The 22,722-nt window shown below is 38.9% G+C and overlaps 1 protein-coding gene across 1 annotated transcript; it reads left to right on the top strand.

Moving 5' to 3' along the window:
• The first annotated feature begins 17,880 nt into the window (after positions 1–17,880).
• On the top strand, positions 17,881–19,282 carry LOC145113255 (uncharacterized). The gene is made up of 4 exons (XM_079049367.1): positions 17,881–18,010; positions 18,425–18,595; positions 18,784–18,941; positions 19,044–19,282. Exons 2-4 carry the CDS (start codon positions 18,430–18,432, stop codon positions 19,149–19,151), a joined length of 432 nt encoding a protein of 143 aa, XP_078905493.1. The 5' UTR covers positions 17,881–18,010; positions 18,425–18,429; the 3' UTR covers positions 19,152–19,282.
• The last annotated feature ends 3,440 nt before the right edge of the window (positions 19,283–22,722 follow it).

Raw genomic sequence — 22,722 nt, 5'->3', positions numbered from 1 at the left:
ACTAGATAATTCTTCGAATGAGAGATCCTACCCTACAACGGTTGGACTTAGACAAGAGTTGCGCAATAGAGCTAGACCTAACCTTCTAAAATTATTTAATCCTCGCAATATGTAACGTACATATTAATTTACTAGTTAGTAAAAGATAACTAAGACTCCTAAAATCACAAAGCAAGCAACATTCGAGCATCGAGTACACATAATCAAGCATATACTACTCTGGCTATCATACTGACAATTATGTACTAGCATGCAGTTCTCATAAAGCTGAAACACATATAACAGGCACATAAGGCATCCTTCCTACATCCTTAGTCCTAATCTAGCATGTTGTTCTAATAAAGCTGATAATCGTAACATATCATAAACTTGTACAGGTAATTTGGGAGTACTTACTTGAGCTCGGCTGATTGCATGCACCACACCCTTTTCTCTTTTCAAAGTTCTTTTCTATTTTTAAAATCCTTTTATAAACATGGTTTTTCTTTTGAAAACTTTATACCACTTCCTTAGTTTGAGTTCAGACACACCCGAAAGTGTTCCCGAATCCCTCAAACCAAGGCTCTGATACCAACTTGAAACATCCCAAAAATATGACCCAAAAATTTCGTTTTCAAATCATTAATAAAATCATAAACCATCCGAAGTCATAAGTAAAATCATAAATCATGTATCATAAAACATCATAGTATCTGTCTCAAATCAAAATCTCATAACAAAACATCATAGTAAACTCCCAGGCTGTGACTGTGGTGTGTGCCATGCGATCATCCCAAGCCCTTCCCTTTACTAGTGGAAGTACCTGAAACCAAAACTGAAAACTGTAAGCACGAAGCTTAGTGAGCTCCCCCAACTACCACATACCATACAATAACACATACTGGGCCTTGACCACTGCATCGGGACCCGCCCGGCATCAGACCGAAGTTCGACATAAATTAGGCCCCGCCCGACATCGGACCGAAGTCCGGAATAACTTGGGCCCCGCCCACTGCATCGGTCCCCGCCCGGAATCAGACCGAAGTCCGGAATAAACTGAACATAACATAAACATGAACATATAACATAATCACATATACTGCACCGGGTTTGCCCGGCATCGGACCGGAGTCCGGAACACATAACACATATCATAAACATGCATGAATCACGAAGACATCAAGCATACATAACTACTAATCGGGACCGCCCCGGTATCGGACCGAAGTCCGGAACTACCATCATCTAAATGGGCCGACATTGTGGCCGTAGACCCGTTCCTACTGGAAGGAAACTCACCTCTCAAACTGACTGCTGAATAACTCGTGCAAAGGTGACACCGACGGCTGCTCCAATTACTCCCCGGCTATAATGACCAAATAAACATTTAGTCAAAAACTAATGACTCTCCCATGGATAAAATGAATATTTTACCCCTCTGATCTATATTGGGCCATGACCGAGACCCAATCTTTTCTAATCCTCATTAAGGCCCATTAAGTCCTCAAATGGCCTAACTTTCTAAATTGGGCCCAACTCTTCAAATGGGCTTTCCTCTCAAGCCCAACTAATCCTTGGGCCATTAATAGACTTCTGAAGGCCTAACACGGCCCATTACTGCTATGTCCAAGACTTGGCCCAAACTAAAGCCTAGTAGCAAAAGTCCACTGTCTGAGCGTACGCTGGGCGTACCTCTATGTATGCTGCGCGTACTGCTGAAAAGGCTTGTACGCTGCGCGTACTGGCGTGTATGCCCTGCGTACTCTCCTGTTAAGCAATTCTTTCCAAAAACTACTTAATTCCTTAATACATACGTCCAAACTACAGATCTGAGTCTGATGCTTCGTCCAAACCCTTAAAGTTGATCACTTGGTGGATTACAACCCACCAAGTGAGCGCGACACTAAAAATGACAATGAACTTACATTGAAATGGCTAGATCTCTTGCATGGCTTCATAAAAGTCTCAAAGTTTGCAACTTTACAGCTAAAGGAACCCATTGAGCTTCAAGGGTGGCAACCCTAAGCTCAAAATCGAAGTTGCATGGCCAAGATGCAAACTTTGGACCTAAAAAGGTCCAAATCTTCAAAACCCTGGATGTATGATTCTAGAAGGAAAGATAGGAGCTTTATACCTCCTCTTGGTGCCAAATGGTGAGCTTGTTCCAGATCCTTGAGCTCCACGTCCTCAAGGGCTTCTTCTCCAACCTTTCCTTTCTTCTTCCAAACCTTTCTTTGCCAAAATAAGCTCAAAATGTCAAACACACACACAATGAAGAGTATGAACGAGTTAGGGTTTCTCTGAGGGTGATGGACAGGTGAGGAGGCCAAAAGGGGAGGCTATAATGATGTATTTATAGGTCCTAAACCCTAAAAATTAAGGTTTGTCATCTGTCCGCGTACGCTGGGCGTACCTCTTGGTAAGCTGCGCGTACGCACCTGCGCCCCTCGAATCCAATGGCCACTACGCCCCACGTACGCCAGGTTACGCCCGACGTACGACTTATGGGCAGCCCATCAACTGGGCCCATTTTCTAAATCCACTCAAATGGGTCTAATATCTAAGTGCTAGCCGAAAACAATTATTAACTTATATAATTTAAAATAATACCTCGAGGAACGGGTGTTACAGTTTTCCACAAAATATTGTTTCCCGTAAATTTTATAATGGTGTTAAATCCTCTAAGTGAGCCGTTATAACCATACTTGATAATGACAATTTCGCCTGTCATGACGTCTAATAGACGCCGACTTGTTTAAGGTACGGTTTGTCACCCTAGACTGGCCTAGTCTAACTGTAGCGAACAGCTCAGGTGTGGGGCGTCACCCCCGTATAGATCTATACACAAACTCACGCTCTCTCTCCGGGAGACTCTGGTTATAACTACAGGCTACGTTTGTACACTCATTTGGTGCCAAACGAAACGTCTCACTAGATCCTTAATCGAATTTACGCGAATAAACATGAAAGGTATAATCCAGGCCCAATAAACATTTAAGGTACATTCCAGACCCAATAAACAAGTAAGTGGACAACTAAGGCCCACTAAGCATGTAAATTATATTCCGGGCCCAATAAGGAATGTGAATGATGTAGTTGATCCATTTGTTGTTATATTGGTTGTTAAGCTTAGTTGTTTACCAAATTGACATAAAAGGCCCACTTTTTGTAAAAATACATTTTTGGTCCTAAAAACCGGAAATTTACAATTATGACACATTTTTGGTAACAATGACATTTTAGGTCCTTTAAGACCAAGGTTTGCATTTAAGGCTAGTTTTAGTAAAAGTAACCTTTTTAACTCACTTTTGTCAAAAATATCATTTTTGGCTTAGTTTTTATGAAAATGTGCATTCTCGGCCCATTTATAATTAAATTTCTCTTTTTGGCCCAAGTCATAAATAATTTTACATTTCCAGCCCTTTTTATCGAAAACTTACATTTTTGGCACAACTTTTTTAAAATGACACTTAAGGCCACCAAGGTCCAAAAATTTACAATTTTGGCCTTAAAGCCGTGAAAACCCAAAAATGAGGCCCATTTGTGAAAATTTACACTTTTAACCCTTTTAAAATCATAAATACCATAAAGATTCATATTTATCAAAATAACTCTTTTTGGTCCCTTAAAACCGTGAGTTACATATAATAACCTCATTTTTTATTATTTTGCCATTTTTGGCCCTTTTATGCATTTTTCTTAGTTTTAAGCAACTTTGAAGTATTTTAAAACCTTTCTTTACATAATAAGTTTGCAATAAATGTTAGGTTCTACAAATATCACCATATTTTAACATACTTTCAAGTTCATGGAGTTTATGACACATAATCACACATATATCATGAAAACACACAAAATCATGCATACACACATAGATCTTCACAAAACAACTTGTATTCTCCACCAAAACATAGTAAAAACGGAAAATAGGGTGTATGAACTCACTTTGCTTTGGAGATTTCGGTTTTTGATGAAGAATGATGAGGATCTCGGCCCTAGAAGCTTCTTGAGTGGAGTTTTTCGAACTTAATATGGATATAAGGGCATGGATCATGAAATGATGTGTTAAGGAGTGAAGATTATCATAAAATGAAGCTAATCACTTTGATGAGAGAATAACTTACCAAAAATGATGATGTTTGACGAAAAGTTTGGTGAACACACCCTTGTTCACGAATTTTTGAGAGATGAAGATGAGAGATCTTTAGATGGCTTCGAGAGGAGTTGTATGGTGATGGAAGTTTAAAATGGAGAGTGGTGAGCGAAGGGAGGTTTGTCCGTGAATAAGAAGAAGAAAGAAAGAAGAGTGATATGTGATTGGTGCATGGGTACATGAGACATTCATAGATATATGTTGTGTTCTTGCATGGAAATCCACCTTGTAATGTTGAGGTGTCAAACCATTTATCCACCCTTTGTTTAATATTTTTTTTTTGTGTGTGGGCCGTGAATAAGGAGGAAGGAAAAGAGAAAGAAGTGTTTGGGCCTATATTGAACATATTTGAAGTTTTAGGCCCAATATGAAGGTTCTCGGCCCATTGGGCCCTTCTTATGGGTTTATGGGCCAAAGGTGGTGAAGGAATGGGTTTTACGGCCCAACATTGTTCAAGTGAGTTGTTCACGGCCCATAAAGGCCCATGAGAATGAAGTGGGACATTTTAGGCCCAATAAGGCCCATGAGAAGTCTTATGGCCCAAAATGCTATTATTTAATGGATATGGGTCTATTTAAGGTCCAAATAGGGTTCCTTGACCCAAAATAGCCAAATTGAGAGTTTACTAGCCCATTGGGCCCAACAAGAGGATCCTGGTCCATTTTGAGTTTGAACCGGGTTATTAGGGTTTCAATCCTATTATTGAGTATATGAGATGTATTGAATTAGGTTTTGAGCTTCACCCAGGAATTTTGGTTCAAATGGTTGATTTCGAATGAGCATAGTGCATGACACCAGTTTAGATTACAAGTTATACAAGAGTTGATTACATGAATACATATATTCCTAGCAAAAAAAATGCTAGTTGTGACATCATCCCCCCGTTAGAGGGAATTTCGTCCCGAAATTCTTTTGAATGATAGAACTAAGAACGAGAGAATAGGTGGGGGTACTTCTGCTTCATCTGGTCTTCGCGTTCCCATGTGAATTCCGTTCCACGCTTAGCGTTTCATCGAACCTTCACAATCGGAATGTGACTCTGTTTCGTATGCTTCACTTCCCTGTCCATTATCTCAACTGGTTCTTCGACGAACAGGAGATTCTCGTTTATTTCGATCTCTTCCAGGGGAATGATAAGGGTTTCATCTGATAAGCACTTTTTCAGGTTTGAGACATGGAACACGGGGTATACATTGTTGAGCTCTGCAGGTAGCTACAACTTATATGCCACCAGACCAATTCGGGCAAGAATCTCGAACGGTCCGATGCATCGCGGATTTAGTTTTCCCCGTTTCCCAAAATAGATCATCCCTTTCCAGGGAGAGACCTTTAATAGTACCCGATCTCCGACTTGGAATTCCAGAGGCTTTCGTCGTTTGTCAACATAACTCTTTTGTCGGTATCGCGATGCTTGGAGTCGGGCCTTGATTTGGATTATCTTCTCTGTTGTTTCTCGAATGATCTCTGGTCCTGTAAGAGTGATGCTTGGTGATTGCCCTTTTGCCAGCTGGGTGTCACCTACCTCTGCCCAGCAGAGAGGCGATCTGCATTTGCGACCGTACAAAGCCTCAAAATGAGAAACCTTTATGCTCGTGTGATAGTTGTTGTTGGACGAGAACTCAATTAGAGGCAAGTAGGTATCCCAAGATTTGCCAAAATCGATCACACAGGCCGATAGCATGTCTTCAAGTGTTTGAATGGTCCGTTCGCTCTGGCCATTGGTTTGAGGGTGGTAAGCAGTGCTCATGTCTAGTTGGGTTCCCATTGCCTTATGGAGCAACTACCAAAATTGTGAAGTAAATCTACTATCCCGATTCGAGATAATAGATACTGGCACCCCATGAAGTCTCACGATCTCCTTTATATAGATTCGTGTTAATCTTTCCATCTTGTACGATTCTTTTATTGGCAGGAAATGGGCAGATTTGGTTAACCTATCGACAATCACTCAGATAGCATCCAACCCGTCTGCTGTCTTAGGTAATTTGGTTATGAAGTCCATGGTAATCCTTTCCCATTTCCACTCGGGTATCAATGGCTGTTAGGGCTTCTGATATTCCACTTTCACTTTGGCGCAAGTGAGACACTTGACCACGTAAGTGGCGATCTCTGCATTCATATTTGGCCACCAATATTGTTGTTTGATGTCCAGGTACATTTTATCCGAACCTGGATGGACGGAATATCACGTTTTATGAGCCTCGTTCATGACTATCTCTCTGAATCCCCCAAATTTAGGGACCCAAATCCTATTCATGAAGTAGTAAGATCCGTCCTTTTTGGCTTCAAGGTTTTTATCCATCCCACGCAGCGTTTCATTTGTGGCGTTCTCCGGCTTCAATGCCTCTGATTTGGCTCTCTTGATCTGTGAGGTTAGGTGGGAGTGGATGGTTATTGATAATGTCTTCACCCGGTGACCTGAGTATTCTTTTCTGCTTAGGGCATCGGCTACCACGTTAGCCTTGCCTGGGTGGTACTTGATCTCGCATTCGTAATCATTTAGCAGCTCAACCCACCTTCGTTGCCTCATGTTGAGCTCTTTTTGGTTTAGAATGTGCTGGAGGCTTTTGTGATCCGTGAATATGGTGCACTTTGTACCGTATAGGTAGTGCCTCCAAATCTTTAGGGTGAAGACCACAACTCCTAGCTCGAGATCATGGGTGGTGTAATTTACTTCATGTGTCTTCAATTGTCTGGACGCGTAAGCTATCACCTTTCCACGCTGCATGAGGACACAGCCTAAACCTTGGTTTGAAGCATCGCAATAGACTACGAAGTCTTCGGTTCCCTCTGGTAAGGATAGCACTGGAGCACTACAGAGGGCACACTTCAAGGTTTGGAAGACAGCTTCTTGCTTGTCCGCCTAGTTGAAGGATACACCTTTTTATGTCAAGGTGGTGAGGGGCTTGGCTATCTTGGAGAAGTTCTGAATAAACCTTCGGTAGTAGCCTGCGAGACCCAAGAATTGTCGAATTTCTATTGGTGTTTTCGGAATCGCCCAGCCTTCAATGGCCTTGATCTTGGAAGGATCTACATTAATCCCTTCCTCACTGACTACGTGACCCAAGAAGTTTACACTGCGAATCCAGAACTCGCATTTTGAGAGCTTCGCGTATAGCCTTTCAGATCTTAGGGTTTCCAAGATTTGACGGAGATGTTGACCGCGCTCCTCCTTGTTTCGGGAGTATACGCGAATATCATCGATGAAGACGATCATGAAATTATCGAGGAATGGGTGGCATAATCGATTCATGAGGTTCATAAATGTTGCGGGGGCATTTGTCAGACCGAAGGGCATCACAACAAATTCGTAATGACCGTATCGAGTTCAGAAAGCAGTTTTTGGAATGTCCTCATCTCGGACTCGGAGCTGATGATAACCGGATCTTAGATCTATTTTGGAGAAATAACTAGCTCCTTGAAGCTGGTCAAATAGATCGTCAATCCGAGGGAGTGGATATCGGTTTTTGATGGTGAGTTTGTTCAATTCCCTATAATCGATGCACATTCTGAAGGATCCGTCCTTCTTCTTGAAAAACAAGACCGGGACTCCCGTTCAGAAGTTCCCAGGGTGAGAAGCTTGGCCTGATGAATCCTTTGTTCAGAAGTTCGCTTAATTGACTGGATAACTCCTGCATTTCGGCGGGAGCTAACCTGTAGGGTGATTTGGCAATTGATGTGGCTCCCGGTATTAGGTCAATTCAGAATTTGACCTGTCTCTCTAGGGGTATTCCCAGAAGGTCTTCGGGAAATACATCCGGGAAGTCGCATGCCACTGGGATGTCTTTAACTTTTCTTCTTCTTTGGCTTTGTCCACGACATGAGCGAGGAAAGCATAGTTCTTCTTGTGCAGGTACTTTTGTGCCTTAATGCACGAGATAAGACGGAGATTGGCGCCAGGCTTATCGCCATAGATTATTAGGGTTTCGTGATTGGGGAGGTGAAGGCGAACGGCCTTCTCGTGACACATAATATCATCACGGTGGGGGCTTAACCAATCTATGCCGATTATCACATCAAAACTCCTAATATTTACTGGCATCAAATCTATTTGAAATGAATGGTTGTTTAGTGTTAATGTGCACCCTACGTAAACATCTTTGGTTGTTTCGGTTTTTCCATTAGCCATCTCCACCGTGAAGGTTTCGTTTCGCTTCTAGGGTTGTTGTTTTAGTAAGTGTTTGAATTTGTTACTAACGAAGCTCCGTTTGGCTCCGCTATCGAATAAAATGCATGCGTAAGTGTTGTTAAGTGGGAACGTAGCAGTAACAACCGTCGGGTCTTGAACTGCTTCACCTTGACCCAACGTCAGGACCCTTCCTGATCCTCCTGCCCCTTGGTTGTTGGCTTTGGGGAAATTGCGTCTGAAATGACCGGTTCCTCCACATCCGTAACAAGTGTGACTAGCCCCAGAGTTATTGTTGTTCTTATTGTTGTTGTGGTTGTTGTTGTTGTTGTTGTTGTTGTTGTTGTTGTTGTTGTTGTTGTTGTTGTTGTTGTTGTTGTTGTTGTTGTTGTTGTTGTTGTGGTTGTGGTTTGGCTGTTGGTTCGGTTGGGGTTGAGATCTGCAGTATCGATTGGTATGGCCCTTACGGTTGCAACTTATAAACTGCATATCTCTGCATTCTCCATAGTGGTGGTAGTTGCATTTGTTACACTTGGGCAGGATTCCCGAGTATTTCCTGGTAGTAGTTGGTGTAGTTGAGGCTGGAGCATGTGGTGTTCAGGCAACCTGAGCAGTAGCAGCGTGGACTGCTACAGTTTGCTGTTTTTTCGATGACTCTTGGTTTTTTCGCCCCTTTCGTTTGTTGTCTTTGTTCTTCTTGTTATCTTTTCCCTCTTTCTTGTCTTCGGTTTCTCCTGCTTTGGCACCTTTCTTGTTGCCATGGTCGTAGAGCTTGTTGGCTAATCTTTTGGCACTGTCATATGTCTCCGAGTTAGCTGCTATTACATTTCCTTGAATTGGAGAGGTCTATCCCTAAATGAATCTTTCAATCTTCTTTCCTTCAGACGTGATCATGCCTGGACACAAGAGTGACAACTCACTAAACCTCGAGATGTAAGCATCGATGTCGGAGTTATGAACTGTGAGATTCCACAGTTCCTGCTCCATCTTCTGGATCTCCCCTCTGGGACAGTATTCTGCCATTATCATTTCTTTCAGCTCCTCCCATGGCATAGCGTTCGCCACTGGGAGTGTCATGGCCTCCACGTGACCATTCCACCAAGAAAGCGCTTGATCGACGAATAAGCAAGCTACAAACTTCACCTTGCACTCTTCGGGGCATCCGCTATTCATGAAATACTTATAGGTACAGGCCCTTGTGGGTCCTTGGTTCATCCCCTGGTTTGAACTTTCGGCTCCTTTCCCGTTACCTCCACCGTTATTTCCGTTGTGAATCTGTGCCAGTGCTGCGGTGACCGCAGCTGACACTGCCGCTTGGAACGCAGCTGACTTTATCTCCGGTGGTGTTGGTGCCGTGTTGTTTTCGTGATTCGGTCTCTGAGGCATCTTCTGTAATGGAACAGAAAGATGTTGAGTATTTAGTGCATTCTAGTTTCGCGATTCCTTAATTATAGAACAATTTCGGTGATTTGGTTGTACGTGTAAATGAATGCATACAATTAATATGAAATAAAAGTAACAAAACACATAGCAGATAACAACATTATGATAATATATTTTACTGCTTTCATTAATAGTAATCCTTTTTTTTAATACATGGAAATTTGCCTTTATAAGGCATAAAATACGTGAAAGAAATAAAATCCGACAGAGTGACGACTCCATGAGTAGTGTAATCACTTAATCATGAAGTCGATAATACATAGAGTAGTACATAAAAGGAAATCCTAACAGTAGCGATAGTAGATGAAGCCGTTCCTAGTCGCGGCGGGGAGGGTCTGGTGGAGCTGACGACGAGGTAGATGAACCCTGGAGTCTAGCCAGATGATGCTCGGCGGCTCGAAGTCGGGCTTCCAATGTTGTATGTCGCGTTTGGTAGTCCCTGACTACCTCATGTGTCATCCTTTCCGCGCGCTCAACCGCGGCTCTCATGGCAACCATTTGACCGACGGTTGCCTGTGCCTGCTCGCCGATGTCGCGCGTACTCCTTACCATCACTGGCAGGGCTCGGTCAGCAGGTCCACCGTGACTCAGGTCGTAGTAGTCCCGGTTCATACCGAATTGGGGACGCACCCCCTGCTGGCGACTCTATCTCCAGATCTCGTGTGCCCATGGGGGCGTAGGACCGTTGGGACCCATCATGTAAGGGGGCACCCTGGCCATGTATGGCTGGTTGATGACTTCAGACTCCGCGTCCGAGTCATCTGCATCGCTACCATCAGCCTCCTTCTCATCTGAGTCTGCTACCGGTTCTGCCGGTCCTCCTACAGGTTCTACTTCGGGTTCTTCTTCTGGTTCTTCCTCCGGTTCCGGCTCTGACCATCCTTCATTCCCCTGGTTGGGGAAATAGGGATCTCCTGGGTGATGGAATCCGGCCATAGGGTCTGCATGAGGGGTGAGAAATGTGTAAGGGGAGTGTATGTAGATAGCATTCCAAAAACTCATATAGTATTTTAATTGTTTATGTTTGAGTTCCTTAAAAGCTTTTTGGATACAAGGTTGGTAAGTTTCTAGATTCATTGACCACCATGATCACTCCCAAACACATGTTGGTCGTATTTTGAATAAATATATTTGATTAGACTCTATTTATCCCCAATACGACTACATAACTGTCCGGGTTTAGCTACGATGTTCAATTCCTCCAGAGACTTTTAGTGTTATTGTATTAATGCTTACCTAGGTATGTTAATTATTTTATTCAGAGTGTTTTAGTCCCATTGTATTTATAGTTGCATATCTTGTATGATTAGATATGCAGTTCACTATAAACAATGCTCTGATACCAATCTGTCACACCCCTGAACCAGACGGCGGAAACGACCGGGGGTTTGGGCGACTTCATTCTTGTAGTATCATCACAAAGTATATAATTGAAACGTAACATCATCATCATAACACATGTAATATTACAACTGTCATTGGTTTACATCAAATATTGTATTTCAATATTACATGCCAAAATATCCAAAGTATGATGAAACAAAACATAACAAAATATCCAGGTATTCATGCTGACCAACCTGCTCCATGATTCCCTGAGAATACAAGTTAATTTAAAAAGGTCAACATATATAATGTTGGTGAGTTCATAAGCATGTTTAAGAAAAACGTTTTGTATTACTTTGTAAACACCAGAAAATCCGATATTTTCTGGAAAAAAAAAACAGTTTGAAATGTTTGTGTCCGATCTTGTATTAATGCATGTGTGTTAATGTTTGTGAGAGTATAAAGAGAATGACCCCAGACAACTCAATGTTGTCTGCTTATGAGAATGATGGGATCTCAACACCCGAGGTTGAGTGCCAGCGTGTGTAGGTTACCGTGTTTTCCACAAAAGATTGTTTCCCGTAAATTTTATAAGGGTGTTAATTCCTCTAAGTGAGTCGTTATAACCATACTTGATAATGACAAATTCGTCTGTCATGACGTCTGATAGACGCCGACTTGTTTAAGGTACGGTTGTCACCCTAGACTGGCCTAGTCTAACTGTAGCGAACATCTCAGGTGTGGGGCGTCACCCCCGTATAGATCTATACACAAACTCACGCTCTCTCTCCGGGAGACTCTGGTTATAACTACAGGCTATGTTTGTACCCTCATTTGGTGCCAAACGAAACGTCTCACTAGATCCTTAATCGAATTTACGCGAATAAACATGAAAGGTATAATCCAGGCCCAATAAACATTTAAGGTACATTCCAGGCCCAATAAACAAGTAAGTGGACAACTAAGGCCCACTAAGCATGTAAATTATATTCCGGGCCCAATAAGGAATGTGAATGATGTAATTGATCCATTTGTTGTTATATTGGTTGTTAAGCTTAGTTGTTTACCAAATTGACATAAAATGCTCACTTTTTGTAAAAATACATTTTTGGTCCTAAAAACCGGAAATTTACAATTATGGCACATTTTTGGTAACAATGACATTTTAGGTCCTTTAAGACCAAGGTTTGCATTTAAGGCTAGTTTTAGTAAAAGTAACATTTTTAACTCACTTTTGTCAAAAATATCATTTTTGGCTTAGTTTTTATGAAAATGTGCATTCTCGGCCCATTTATAATTAAATTTCTCCTTTTGGCCCAAGTCATAAATAATTTTACATTTCCAGCCCTTTTTATCGAAAACTTACATTTTTGGCACAACTTTGTTTAAAATGACACTTAAGGCCACCAAGGTCCAAAAATTTAAAATTTTGGCCTAAAAGCCGTGAAAACCCAAAAATGAGGCCCATTTGTGAAAATTTACACTTTTAGCCCTTTTAAAATCATCAATACCATAAAGATTCATATTTATCTAAATAACTCTTTTTGGTCCCTTAAAACCGTGAGTTACATATAATAACCTCATTTTTTATTATTTTGCCATTTTTGGCCCTTTTATGTATTTTTCTTAGTTTTAAGCAACTTTGAAGTATTTTAAAACCTTTCTTTACATAATAAGTTTGCAATAAATGTTAGGTTCTACAAATATCACCATATTTTAACATACTTTCAAGTTCATGGAGTTTATGACACATAATCACACATATATCATGAAAACACACAAAATCATGCATATACACATAGATCTTCACAAAACAACTTGTATTATCCCCCAAAACATAGTAAAAACCGAAAATAGGGGGTATGAACTCACTTTGCTTTGGAGATTTCGGTTTTTGATGAAGAATGATGAGGATCTCGGCCCTAGAAGCTTCTTGAGTGGAGTTTTTCGAACTTAAGATGGATCTAAGGGCATGGATCATGAAATGATGTGTTCAGGAGTGAAGATTATCATAAAATGAATCTAATCACTTTGATAAGAGAATAACTTACCAAAAATGATGATCTTTGATGAAAAGTTTGGTGAACACACCCTTGTTCACGAATTTTTGAGAGATGAAGATGAGAGATATTTAGATGGCTTTGAGAGGAGTTGTATGGTGATGGAAGTTTAAAATGGATAGTGGTGAGCGAAGGGAGGTTTTCCCGTGAATAAGAAGAAGAAAGAGAGAGGAGTTAGATGTGATGGTTGCATGGGTACATGAGACATTCATAGATATATGTTGTGTTATTGCATGGAAATCCACCTTGTAATGTTGAGGTGTCAAACCATTTATCCACCCTTTGTTTATTATTTTTTTTATGTATGGTCCGTGAATGAGGAGGAAGGAAAAGAGAAAGAAGTGTTTGGGCCTATATTGAACATATTCTAAATTTTAGGCCCAATATGAAGGTTATCGGCCCATTGGCCCCTTCTTATGGGTTTACGGCCCAAAGGTAGTGAATGAGTGGGGTTTACGGCCTAACATTGTTCAAGTGAGTTGTTCATGGCCCATAAAAGGCCCATGAGAATGAAGTAGGACATTTTAGGCCCAATAAGGCCCATGAGAAGTCTTATGGCCCAAAATGCTATTATTTAATGGATATGGGTCTATTTAAGGTCCAAATATGGTTCCTTGACCCAAAATAGCCAAATTGAGAGTTTACTGGCCCATTAGGCCCAACAAGAGGATCCTGGTCCATTCTGAGTGTGAACCGGGTTATTAGGGTTTCAAACCCATAATTGAGTATATGAGATGTATTGAATTAGGTTTTGAACCTCACTCAGGAATTTTGGTTCAAATGGTTGATTTCGAATGAGCATAGTGCATGACACCAGTTTAGATGACAAGTTATACAAGAGTTGATTACATGAATACAGAATTTCCTAGCCAAAAAAAATGCTAGTTGTGACAATTTATGAAATTGGAACATAAACATGAAGGGATGCTAGTGAAGTTCTAGCCCTAATGATTGCTTTTGTAATGCATTAAGGTATGATTGTTGAGCAAATGAAGTTCATAACCATGAATGGATGTCATTAGAATGATTTTGATGAAAAATACTAAGTGTTGATTGATTATTGGATGAATCCATGGAGTTTGTACTCATATGGGGCATTTTTGGGTAAACTATGAATAACTAAAAGATAATTGACATCTAAGAGTTGAATGACATTCATCAACATGAATTGACAATCTAGAGATGAATTTGGAACATAAACATGAAAGGATGTTAGTGAAGTTCTAGCCTTAGTGATTGTTTTTGTAACATCCCCCTCTGACACGTATCACAATATTGTCCGCTTTGGGCTTCCGGCACGAAAACTTCCCAGGGGGTCACCCCATCTCTGAATTGCTCTCGACCGTGCACGCTTAACTGTAGAGTTTTTATAGGATCTGATGCCCTCACGACTTTAAAACACATTGTGACAAGGAAGGTATCAACACCCCTTATAAGTAAATGCTTCGTTCTCCTTCCAAGCCGATGTGGGATCAGGTGCAATCCACCTTCACCCCCCATTACAGGGTTCGACGTCCCTGTCAAACATATCGACCCGTGCCCCAGCTCTGATACCATTTGTAACATCCCCCTCTAGTACGTATCAAAATATTGTTCATTTTGGGCTCCCGAAACAAAAACTTCTCAGGGGGTCAACCATCCCTGCATTGCTCTCTCCCGGGCACGCTTAACTGCAGAGTTATTATAGGATATGTTGTCCTCACGACTTTAAAACGCGTTGTGATAGGGAAGGTATACACACCCCTTATAAGAAATACTTGGTTCTCATTCCCAACTGATGTGTACGATGGGGACGTCGAACCCTGTAATGGGGGTGAAGGTGGATTGTACCTGATCCCACATCGGTTTGGAAGGACAACGAAGCATTCCCTTATAACGGGTGTTGATACCTTCCTTGTCACAACGTGTTTTAAAGTCGTGTAGGCAGCAGATCCCATAAGAACCCTGCAGTTAAGCATGCCCGGGCGAGAGAAATTCAGGGATGGGTGACCCCCTTGGGAAGTTTTCGTGCCGAGATCCCAAAGCGGACAATATTATGATATGTTCCAACAGGGGATGCTACATTTTTGGCCCAAAGGGCAATTTGGGAAACATGGAATGGAATTGAGGATTCCATAGTTAATTTATGTAAAGTAGAGTACCATTTTGTGAAAAATCGCATTTTATGTGTGCAGACCTCATTACACTGGTCGTGCAATGGCAATGCAACCATTACGCGGATTGTGTTTCCTTCTAAGTAATGTCATGTGATTTTTCATAACTTTTGCATACGGATTCAGATTTGCGTACGGTTTTCGCCTACATTCATATTTTTGCATAAGGAATGAGATGAAACAATAAAATTTATTAATGGAACCTATGATTGGTATTTTGGTCATTTTAATGACTTATGTCCATGTTATATAGGTGATGTTTAAGAGTGTTGCTCTAGGGAAAGGACTTGAAGAGGACTAGCTAACCTATGAGTGATTGAGGTGAGTACGAGTTGATATTTTCCCACTTTGGGGTACATGACAAAATAATTTCATGATAATGAAATACCAATAATTTGATATACTAAACGTTTTGAAATGAAAGTGTTAAATTCTTTTGAAATGAATGTTTTGAAAGAATGTCTTAAAAGCAAGAATGTTTTGAAAGAAATTAATACTTTTAAAGAACGACTGGTTTGATAATATGTTTGAAATGTTTGAAGTATAGATGTTTTACTTTTCAAATGAGCATTTTTGATATTAACTTTTGAAATGAGTATTTTGATATTAACCCATAATGATTTTTTGAAAACCATAGCATTTTAAAGTTTGAAAAAATCGGGGTCTTACAATGATTGTTATAACCAACTTGGGTTGAATGATAAGCTTACACATTGAATCCTAATGATAGAAAATATTTGTTGTGTTGAATTGTCTTAGTTGACAATTTCTCTGTATTATTTGAGCATCTGACTAATTGTAGGTAGTTCGTTTCATTTCACTTGTTCAATTGGATTACATTGATAATTGAATATAATCATTTCTCCGTGGATGGATCCCTTTTTACTACTATATTACATTTTATTTGCAAGCAAAATGATGTAATTTGCTTGGTGGTTTGACATCCCACCAATGTTTTTAGCTTAATCATATATTTTAAGTAATTGAGTTTTACATTAAATCAAGAAAGATTTTGGGAACGCCCGGATACAAGTTAGAAGACACAAAATGCACACTCTTACAATCAAGTTTAATCTCGAACAAGACAAATGTCGAGGGTAAAGGTCTGCAACCCCTTGCAGGATTAAGTGGCGGTGTGCTTGCAGGTTCTAGGAGCCTTTTAGATGATTTTGACATTATGTAAGTACCATAGAAGAGATTTAGGTGTAAACGGTTTTGGAGGACTCTAAGTGTCGAATGCCGCAACTAAAGTGCGAGCATTGAATGCATACTAAAAGGCGCATAACATGCCATTGAGGTGTTGGATCTCATGGACAAATCCCTTAGAAGGGGATCCTAAAAGCAAACTACAAAATTTTAAATTGTTGTTAATTACCTCATAATTATAACAATTATTTTGATATGTTTATTCATTTGGATGAAACCACTTGTCTATATACATAATTTGATATGTTATGTTGATGTTTATTCATTTGGATGGAACCACTTGTCTATATACATAATTTTATCAATAATTTTAATCTCTTAGAATATGAAACAAACTAGTCGTACACAAATTTAGTCATTCAATTCTTGTCATTATCATGTGCATAAACTCAAAGCTGCATTCAATTAAATTATCTATCACTAGATTTCATGACACGCAACATTTAAGGATCGCAATACTATTTATGGACATTGTCTAAACAGGATCCAATTCAATATCATGGTTTTGATTATCAGCATGTATATAATATTCCAAAAAAAAAATGATCAAGATAGGATAATTCATTACCGTTTTTAAAGATCATTGTAATATTACTTTGTAAATGTATAAGTAAAGTATTTGAAACTAGAAAACGTGAATAAACAGGAAACAAAGGATACGCATTTTAATTGTATATTCTTACATATCGCAAAAAGATTGTTGTATAATCTAATTGATATTTATCACTTGAAATCGGAAACACTAAAGCTAATACATTTGATTCATAAAAATATCGATGTATTTTTATTTGGTGCTAGTTGTGAGACCCGTATATTATACGGGTTGAATAAAAAAAATATAAAAGTTTAAACAAAAATTTATTTAAATTTGAAATTTTAGATTTTAAATTTAAATTTTAAAATTTGAATTTAAAAGGAAACATATTAAATACAATATATGAGTAGTAATATTGTCGTTTTAAAAAAAATAGTAATATTTTAATTTATTGACTATTTTAATTAAGACAATTATTAACTGAGGTGCAAATGTCATGTGTTATTTAAAAAAAGAAAAAAAAAAGAGAAAACGACAAATGGAAAAACATTTATTCAAAAATACTAGAAAATGACATGTGTCCAAATGAAAGAGAGAAGAATATGTGACAAAAAGATTTTGATTTATTAGGAATTAAGATTAGGATTAGGATAGGATTAGGATTAGGATTAGGATTAGGATGACAAACTTTGCATAGGTTGATAAATAAAATAAATAAATAAATAAAAACGACTACAAAAACAGATAAAAAAAAAACAATTCATCACATAAAATAATAAAACTATGGTCTAATTTAGGTATATGGGCTCTTAATGTAAAAGGCTAATATTTTACCATGTCTTGGGCCACTGAACCCATTTAGTGTACAGGTTTCTTTCTCCGTTTCTCTTTTCTCGCGACAGCAAGCAAAGAGGGGGTGTCTCTGCAGCCGATCTCGAAGTGTTCCTTTCTGTCTTTGCGTCGCCATTTCAGAGTCTGATTGATTGTATACTCACATCCAAATAGTTTATTGGTCGCCATTTCATTTTGGTACGTTTATCTATCAGCGTACCATATCGCGTTTATTCTTAGTTAAACGAACACAGTCCCTAATTGATTGTCGTTCTACCTCGCCATCACCATAAACGCAAAAACTTCACCTTCATCGGAGCAAATGACATATTCCATACCGGGATATCGTTACACTTGCCAATTTATATTACTTTTTCTATTCTGTTGTACATTTTCTATACGGTTCCTTTTGTTCTGGTTTTATGCCTGCCAACTGTTCGACGAATTGTTCAAATTTTGCATTTGGGGTTTTGTTGCAAGCTCGGTTAAATTCATATAAATCTTCAACTACAAACAACTGTGAAAGCACTATCGTTGGGAGACACGAGTTGTGTAGTCTATCAGATTTGTAGCATATAAAAGTTTAATATTCTTTTGTTCAATCTGATGCAGCATTCATGTTTCTGGCACGAGTTTTTGGAAGGAGACTCTTTGCAACAGCAACATCAGAAGCTTCTGCTGCTGGGGCTGCAGCTGGTAGTAGAGTTAGGACTGCACATAACCCTCTTGAGGAGTTCTTTGAGATTGATAGAAACCCTGAGGAGGACAAACCTGTTGTCTACGGTATATAGTATATACATCTCTATTTTTTATTTATTTAAACTTCAGTATAAAGAATACTGTTTCTTGGGATACTTGCATATATATTCTTTTTTGTTCATTATACTATTTGAATCATGTTTTTGTAGTCTGGTTTAATTGTATTGATATTGTTAAAAATACAACTTTTTTTATTTTTAAAAAAAAATCAGGGCGTAGCTGGAAGGCTTCAGAGCTACGTCTGAAGTCATGGGAGGATCTACATAAGTTATGGTATGTCCTGCTCAAAGAAAAAAACATGCTCATGACTCAACGCCAGATGCTTCATGCTCAAAACTTGCGCTTTCCTAATCCTGAACGCCTACCTAAGGTTATTATTATTATTTATTTATTTTTTTTTACCATAAATCAGGTGCTATTATATGTATAAAGTGTTGTTGTTCTGAATAAGTTAAGTGATGTGTGGGTGCAGGTTAGGAAATCAATGTGCAGAATCAAACATGTGTTGACTGAGAGAGCAATTGAAGATCCAGATCCTCGGAGGACTGCTGAGATGAAGCGGATGATTAATGCTTTATGATCATCTTCTTGTTTTTTTTAGCATCATAATATAACCAATAAACTGAATTCGAGAGTTGATTATGAGACCTTTTCCTTTTATGCTTGTAATTGTATGCACTAGATTTATATGCATCATATGTTTTCATGTCATTTTGTACCACAAATTTATTGTCTTTTTATCTGGGATATGTCTTTCATTTATGCCATGGAGATGAACAAAAGAAAGGGGAGCACATTCGTCGTTTTTTTTTTCTTTTATACATTGTTTATCTAGACAAAAATTAGTGGAAAAAGAAAGAAAAGACATGGTGGCTTGGAAAGGTTGGAAGCATTTTATGGGTAGGGTTTTCTCTTGATGGAGAGGATTCATGGTTTAGATCTTCATTGATTTTTAATATATAAGCAAACGGGCATTTGAGAGTTTTTAGCTTTTAACAAAAAGCTCCCAATCTAAACAAAAAGCTCCCAATCTAAGGGAGTGTTTGGTTGCAGTCTTTTGGAACTTTTAGCTTTTAGTAAAAAATTCAATTTAAAAAAAAAAATCTTTGTTTGGAAGTGTTTTTAGTTTTGGTTTTAATAAAAAGTTTCAAATCTCAAAGCTACTCCATGTAATGTAACGTTTAGGGAAAAACTAGTGAGTTTTTTAATCAATTTTTTGACCTTTTATTTATTATGGTTCACATTTAGCTTTAAGACAATTACCTTTTCATATAATTTTACATATTTTAAAAGCTTCTAATTACTTTTACCAAACATTTATATAACAAATAAAAACTATAACTTTCATCTAACAACTAGTTTTGCTAAACACAACTACTAGAGTAGGAGAAGACAAAATTGCAAAAATGGTCCCTGTGTTTGGTAAAATTATGCGATTTTGGTCCAAAACGATACCTTGGTGTACCACTGGTCCAAAATTGGATTTTTCCATTGTTTTTGGTCCCTCACACTAACTTTCGTCCATATGCTCCGTTACTTGCAATATAGACGGGGGTATTTTCGTCTTTCCACCTCTATATCATCGATTACCGCCATATTTAATGATATACACAGTTAATGACCCTTCACTCTACCCACTAAACCCACTTTGTTGATCGAAAACCCTAATCGTTCCTTGAAATCCTGCATTTGATCATCAACTTCAATCGTAAGTTCGAATCCACGTGTATGCTCTAAATGTGGGAAATCAGGCCAAGAAATCAGTGTTTTGATGCAATCCGAATTTACGGTAACGTACTCTGTTTCTTACATATTTCTTTGAAACAAAAAAAATATATTTTACAATCCATATAAAGTAATGTTTTTTTGGTTTGGTTCATGATTTTTACAGAAGGATATCCCACGATGTTCACTATTGAGCTCCATCATGGAGGGAGGTTCACAAAATTCCCAGGGATAAGCTACATTGAAGGAAAATTAGACCACGTCGACTTGGTAGACATGGATGAGTTCTCTGTGCATGAGTTGGACGAGGTGATGCTGAAGCTTGGTTATGAGGTACCACCAGTCATTTACTACCACTATCAATTGCCAAATGGAGATTTGGAGTTTGGTCTTAGAGCTCTAGGGAATGATGTTGATGTACTTAGTCTTGCACAGTACATTGAACATCATAAGATCATCAAGGTATACACTGAACATAATGAAACTAAGTTACTTACGTACTTTATGTCTCCAAGAGTTAAACCTAGGGTCATAATTGAGGAAATAGCAGATGATGTGCCCATACCAAAATCAAATTCAGCAGTGGTTGATTTGCATCCAGTAAACCAAAACCAGGAAGATGTCCCAAATCTTGAATTGTGTTTGGTAAGGTATGAGACACCCGAATACAATTAAAATAGGAGGTTGAGGTTAGTTGAAGGGAGTCAATCATGTAGTAAGAAATTGTGTTTCAACTTGGAACACACTGCAACTGTTGGTGATCAAGATGCACATGTTGAAATTGGTAATGAAGGTGCAAATATTAGTGATCAAGGTACATAAATTCATGATCAAGGTGCACCTGTTGGTGATCAAGATACAGAAGTTCATGATCAAAGTGCAAATCTTGGTGACCAAGAAGTAAATACAGGAGTGTTTGATACCTTTGATGACCAACCATTTCAATTTGAAGACTTTGATCCTTTATTTGATCAATATACTTTTAATGATGGTAATGATCAGAGTATGGGAGTTGGTGCAGAACTTGGCACAGGACTAGGTGAAGTTCAATTTGAAAGTGAGGGAGTTTGTGAAGGAATTGGTGAAGGAGGTAGTGAAGGAGGTAGTGAAGAAGGTAGTGAAGGGGGTAGGGAAGGGAGTAGTGAAGGGAGTGAGGAAGATAGTGACTTTCTTGAAGATGAAGAAAATTATGTAAGTGATATTGAGGTGGACATGAGTGATTTCTATATGAATGTTGATCTAGATGTTGAATATGTTGACAGTGGAAAGGGTGTTGAGACTGAAAATGAAGTTGTTGATACTGAAGATGTTGAAGATGTTGAAGTAATTGATAATGATGAATGGGACTCATTAGGTGAAGATACTGATGATGAAAAGAGGAAAGCAATATTAAAACAGATGGTGAAGGAGAAGAAGTGCTCCCTTGGTGAAGTCCATGCAGTTACTTTTCAAGTGGGTCAAAAGTATAAAAGTAAAAAGGAAATTAAGGACAAAGTCAACAAACTTGCCATTGAGACTAGAAGGAATCTTGGCTTCGAGAAAAACAACAAAACAAGGCTTAGGGTTGTGTGTAAAGGTAATGTACCTAATGTAAATGCAAGTGGGGTAGGTAAGGGCAATAAAGTGAATTGCTCTTGGTCAATGCAGACTTCAAGGTCAAAAGATAGTGATTATTGGTATGTGAAAACTTTACTGGACAAACATACTTGTGTTCAAACTAGAAAACTTAGGGCTTGCACTGCGAAGTATATATCTGCAGAAATCTTAGACATGATCAAGTCTAACCCTACAGTACCCCTTCGAAGCATTCAAGACCAAGTTCAGAAGAGGCTTCAAGTTGGTGTGTCCATACACAAAGTACAGAGGGCAAAAGCAACAACTACAAAGCAAGTGACTGGTGACTACACAAAGCAATACGAGGTGTTAAGAGATTATCTTATGGAACTACAAGCAACTAATGTGGGTACAACTGTGAAGCTTGAGGTTGTTAATGAGCCAAACAGTGCTAGAGAAACAAGGCAGTTTAAAAGGGTGTATATTTGCTTAGGGGCATTAAAGAAAGGGTTTAAAGCAGGCTTAAGAGATATTCTCGGACTAGATGGTGCTTTTATGAAAGGACCATTTCCAGGCCAAGTACTCACTGCAGTTGGATTGGATTCAAACAATGGCATATACCCACTTGCATATGCCATTGTTGAGACTGAAAATATGAGTAGCTGGAAATGGTTTCTAGAATGCTTGGGAGATGACTTAGAGTTGCACTCAAATTCTACCTTTACTTTCATGAGTGATAGACAAAAGGTACTACTTTCTTCTTTTTGTATTACTAATAGTTCATTTGTATATGAATGTTGCAATGATTATGTGGGATAATCCTTTACAGGGACTCTTACCTGCTATTGCACAACTATACCCACAAGCTGAGC

This window comes from Lactuca virosa, chromosome 5, assembly GCF_052849685.1.
Source record: "Lactuca virosa cultivar CGN04683 chromosome 5, Lactuca_virosa_CGN04683_v6, whole genome shotgun sequence".
Lineage (NCBI taxonomy): Eukaryota > Viridiplantae > Streptophyta > Magnoliopsida > Asterales > Asteraceae > Lactuca > Lactuca virosa.
The sequence above is the reverse complement of the archived record's forward strand: the minus strand, read 5'-3'. Positions and strand labels throughout refer to the sequence as shown.

Bases quoted from the DNA above. Each gene is read 5' to 3' on its own strand.
- LOC145113255 (XM_079049367.1), top strand. From the start codon at position 18,430: ATGTTTCTGGCACGAGTTTTTGGAAGGAGACTCTTTGCAACAGCAACA. The intron at 18,596-18,783 runs GTATATAGTATA...AAAAAAAATCAG, and splicing joins GGACAAACCTGTTGTCTACG to GGCGTAGCTGGAAGGCTTCA. The intron at 18,942-19,043 runs GTTATTATTATT...GTGTGGGTGCAG, and splicing joins ATCCTGAACGCCTACCTAAG to GTTAGGAAATCAATGTGCAG.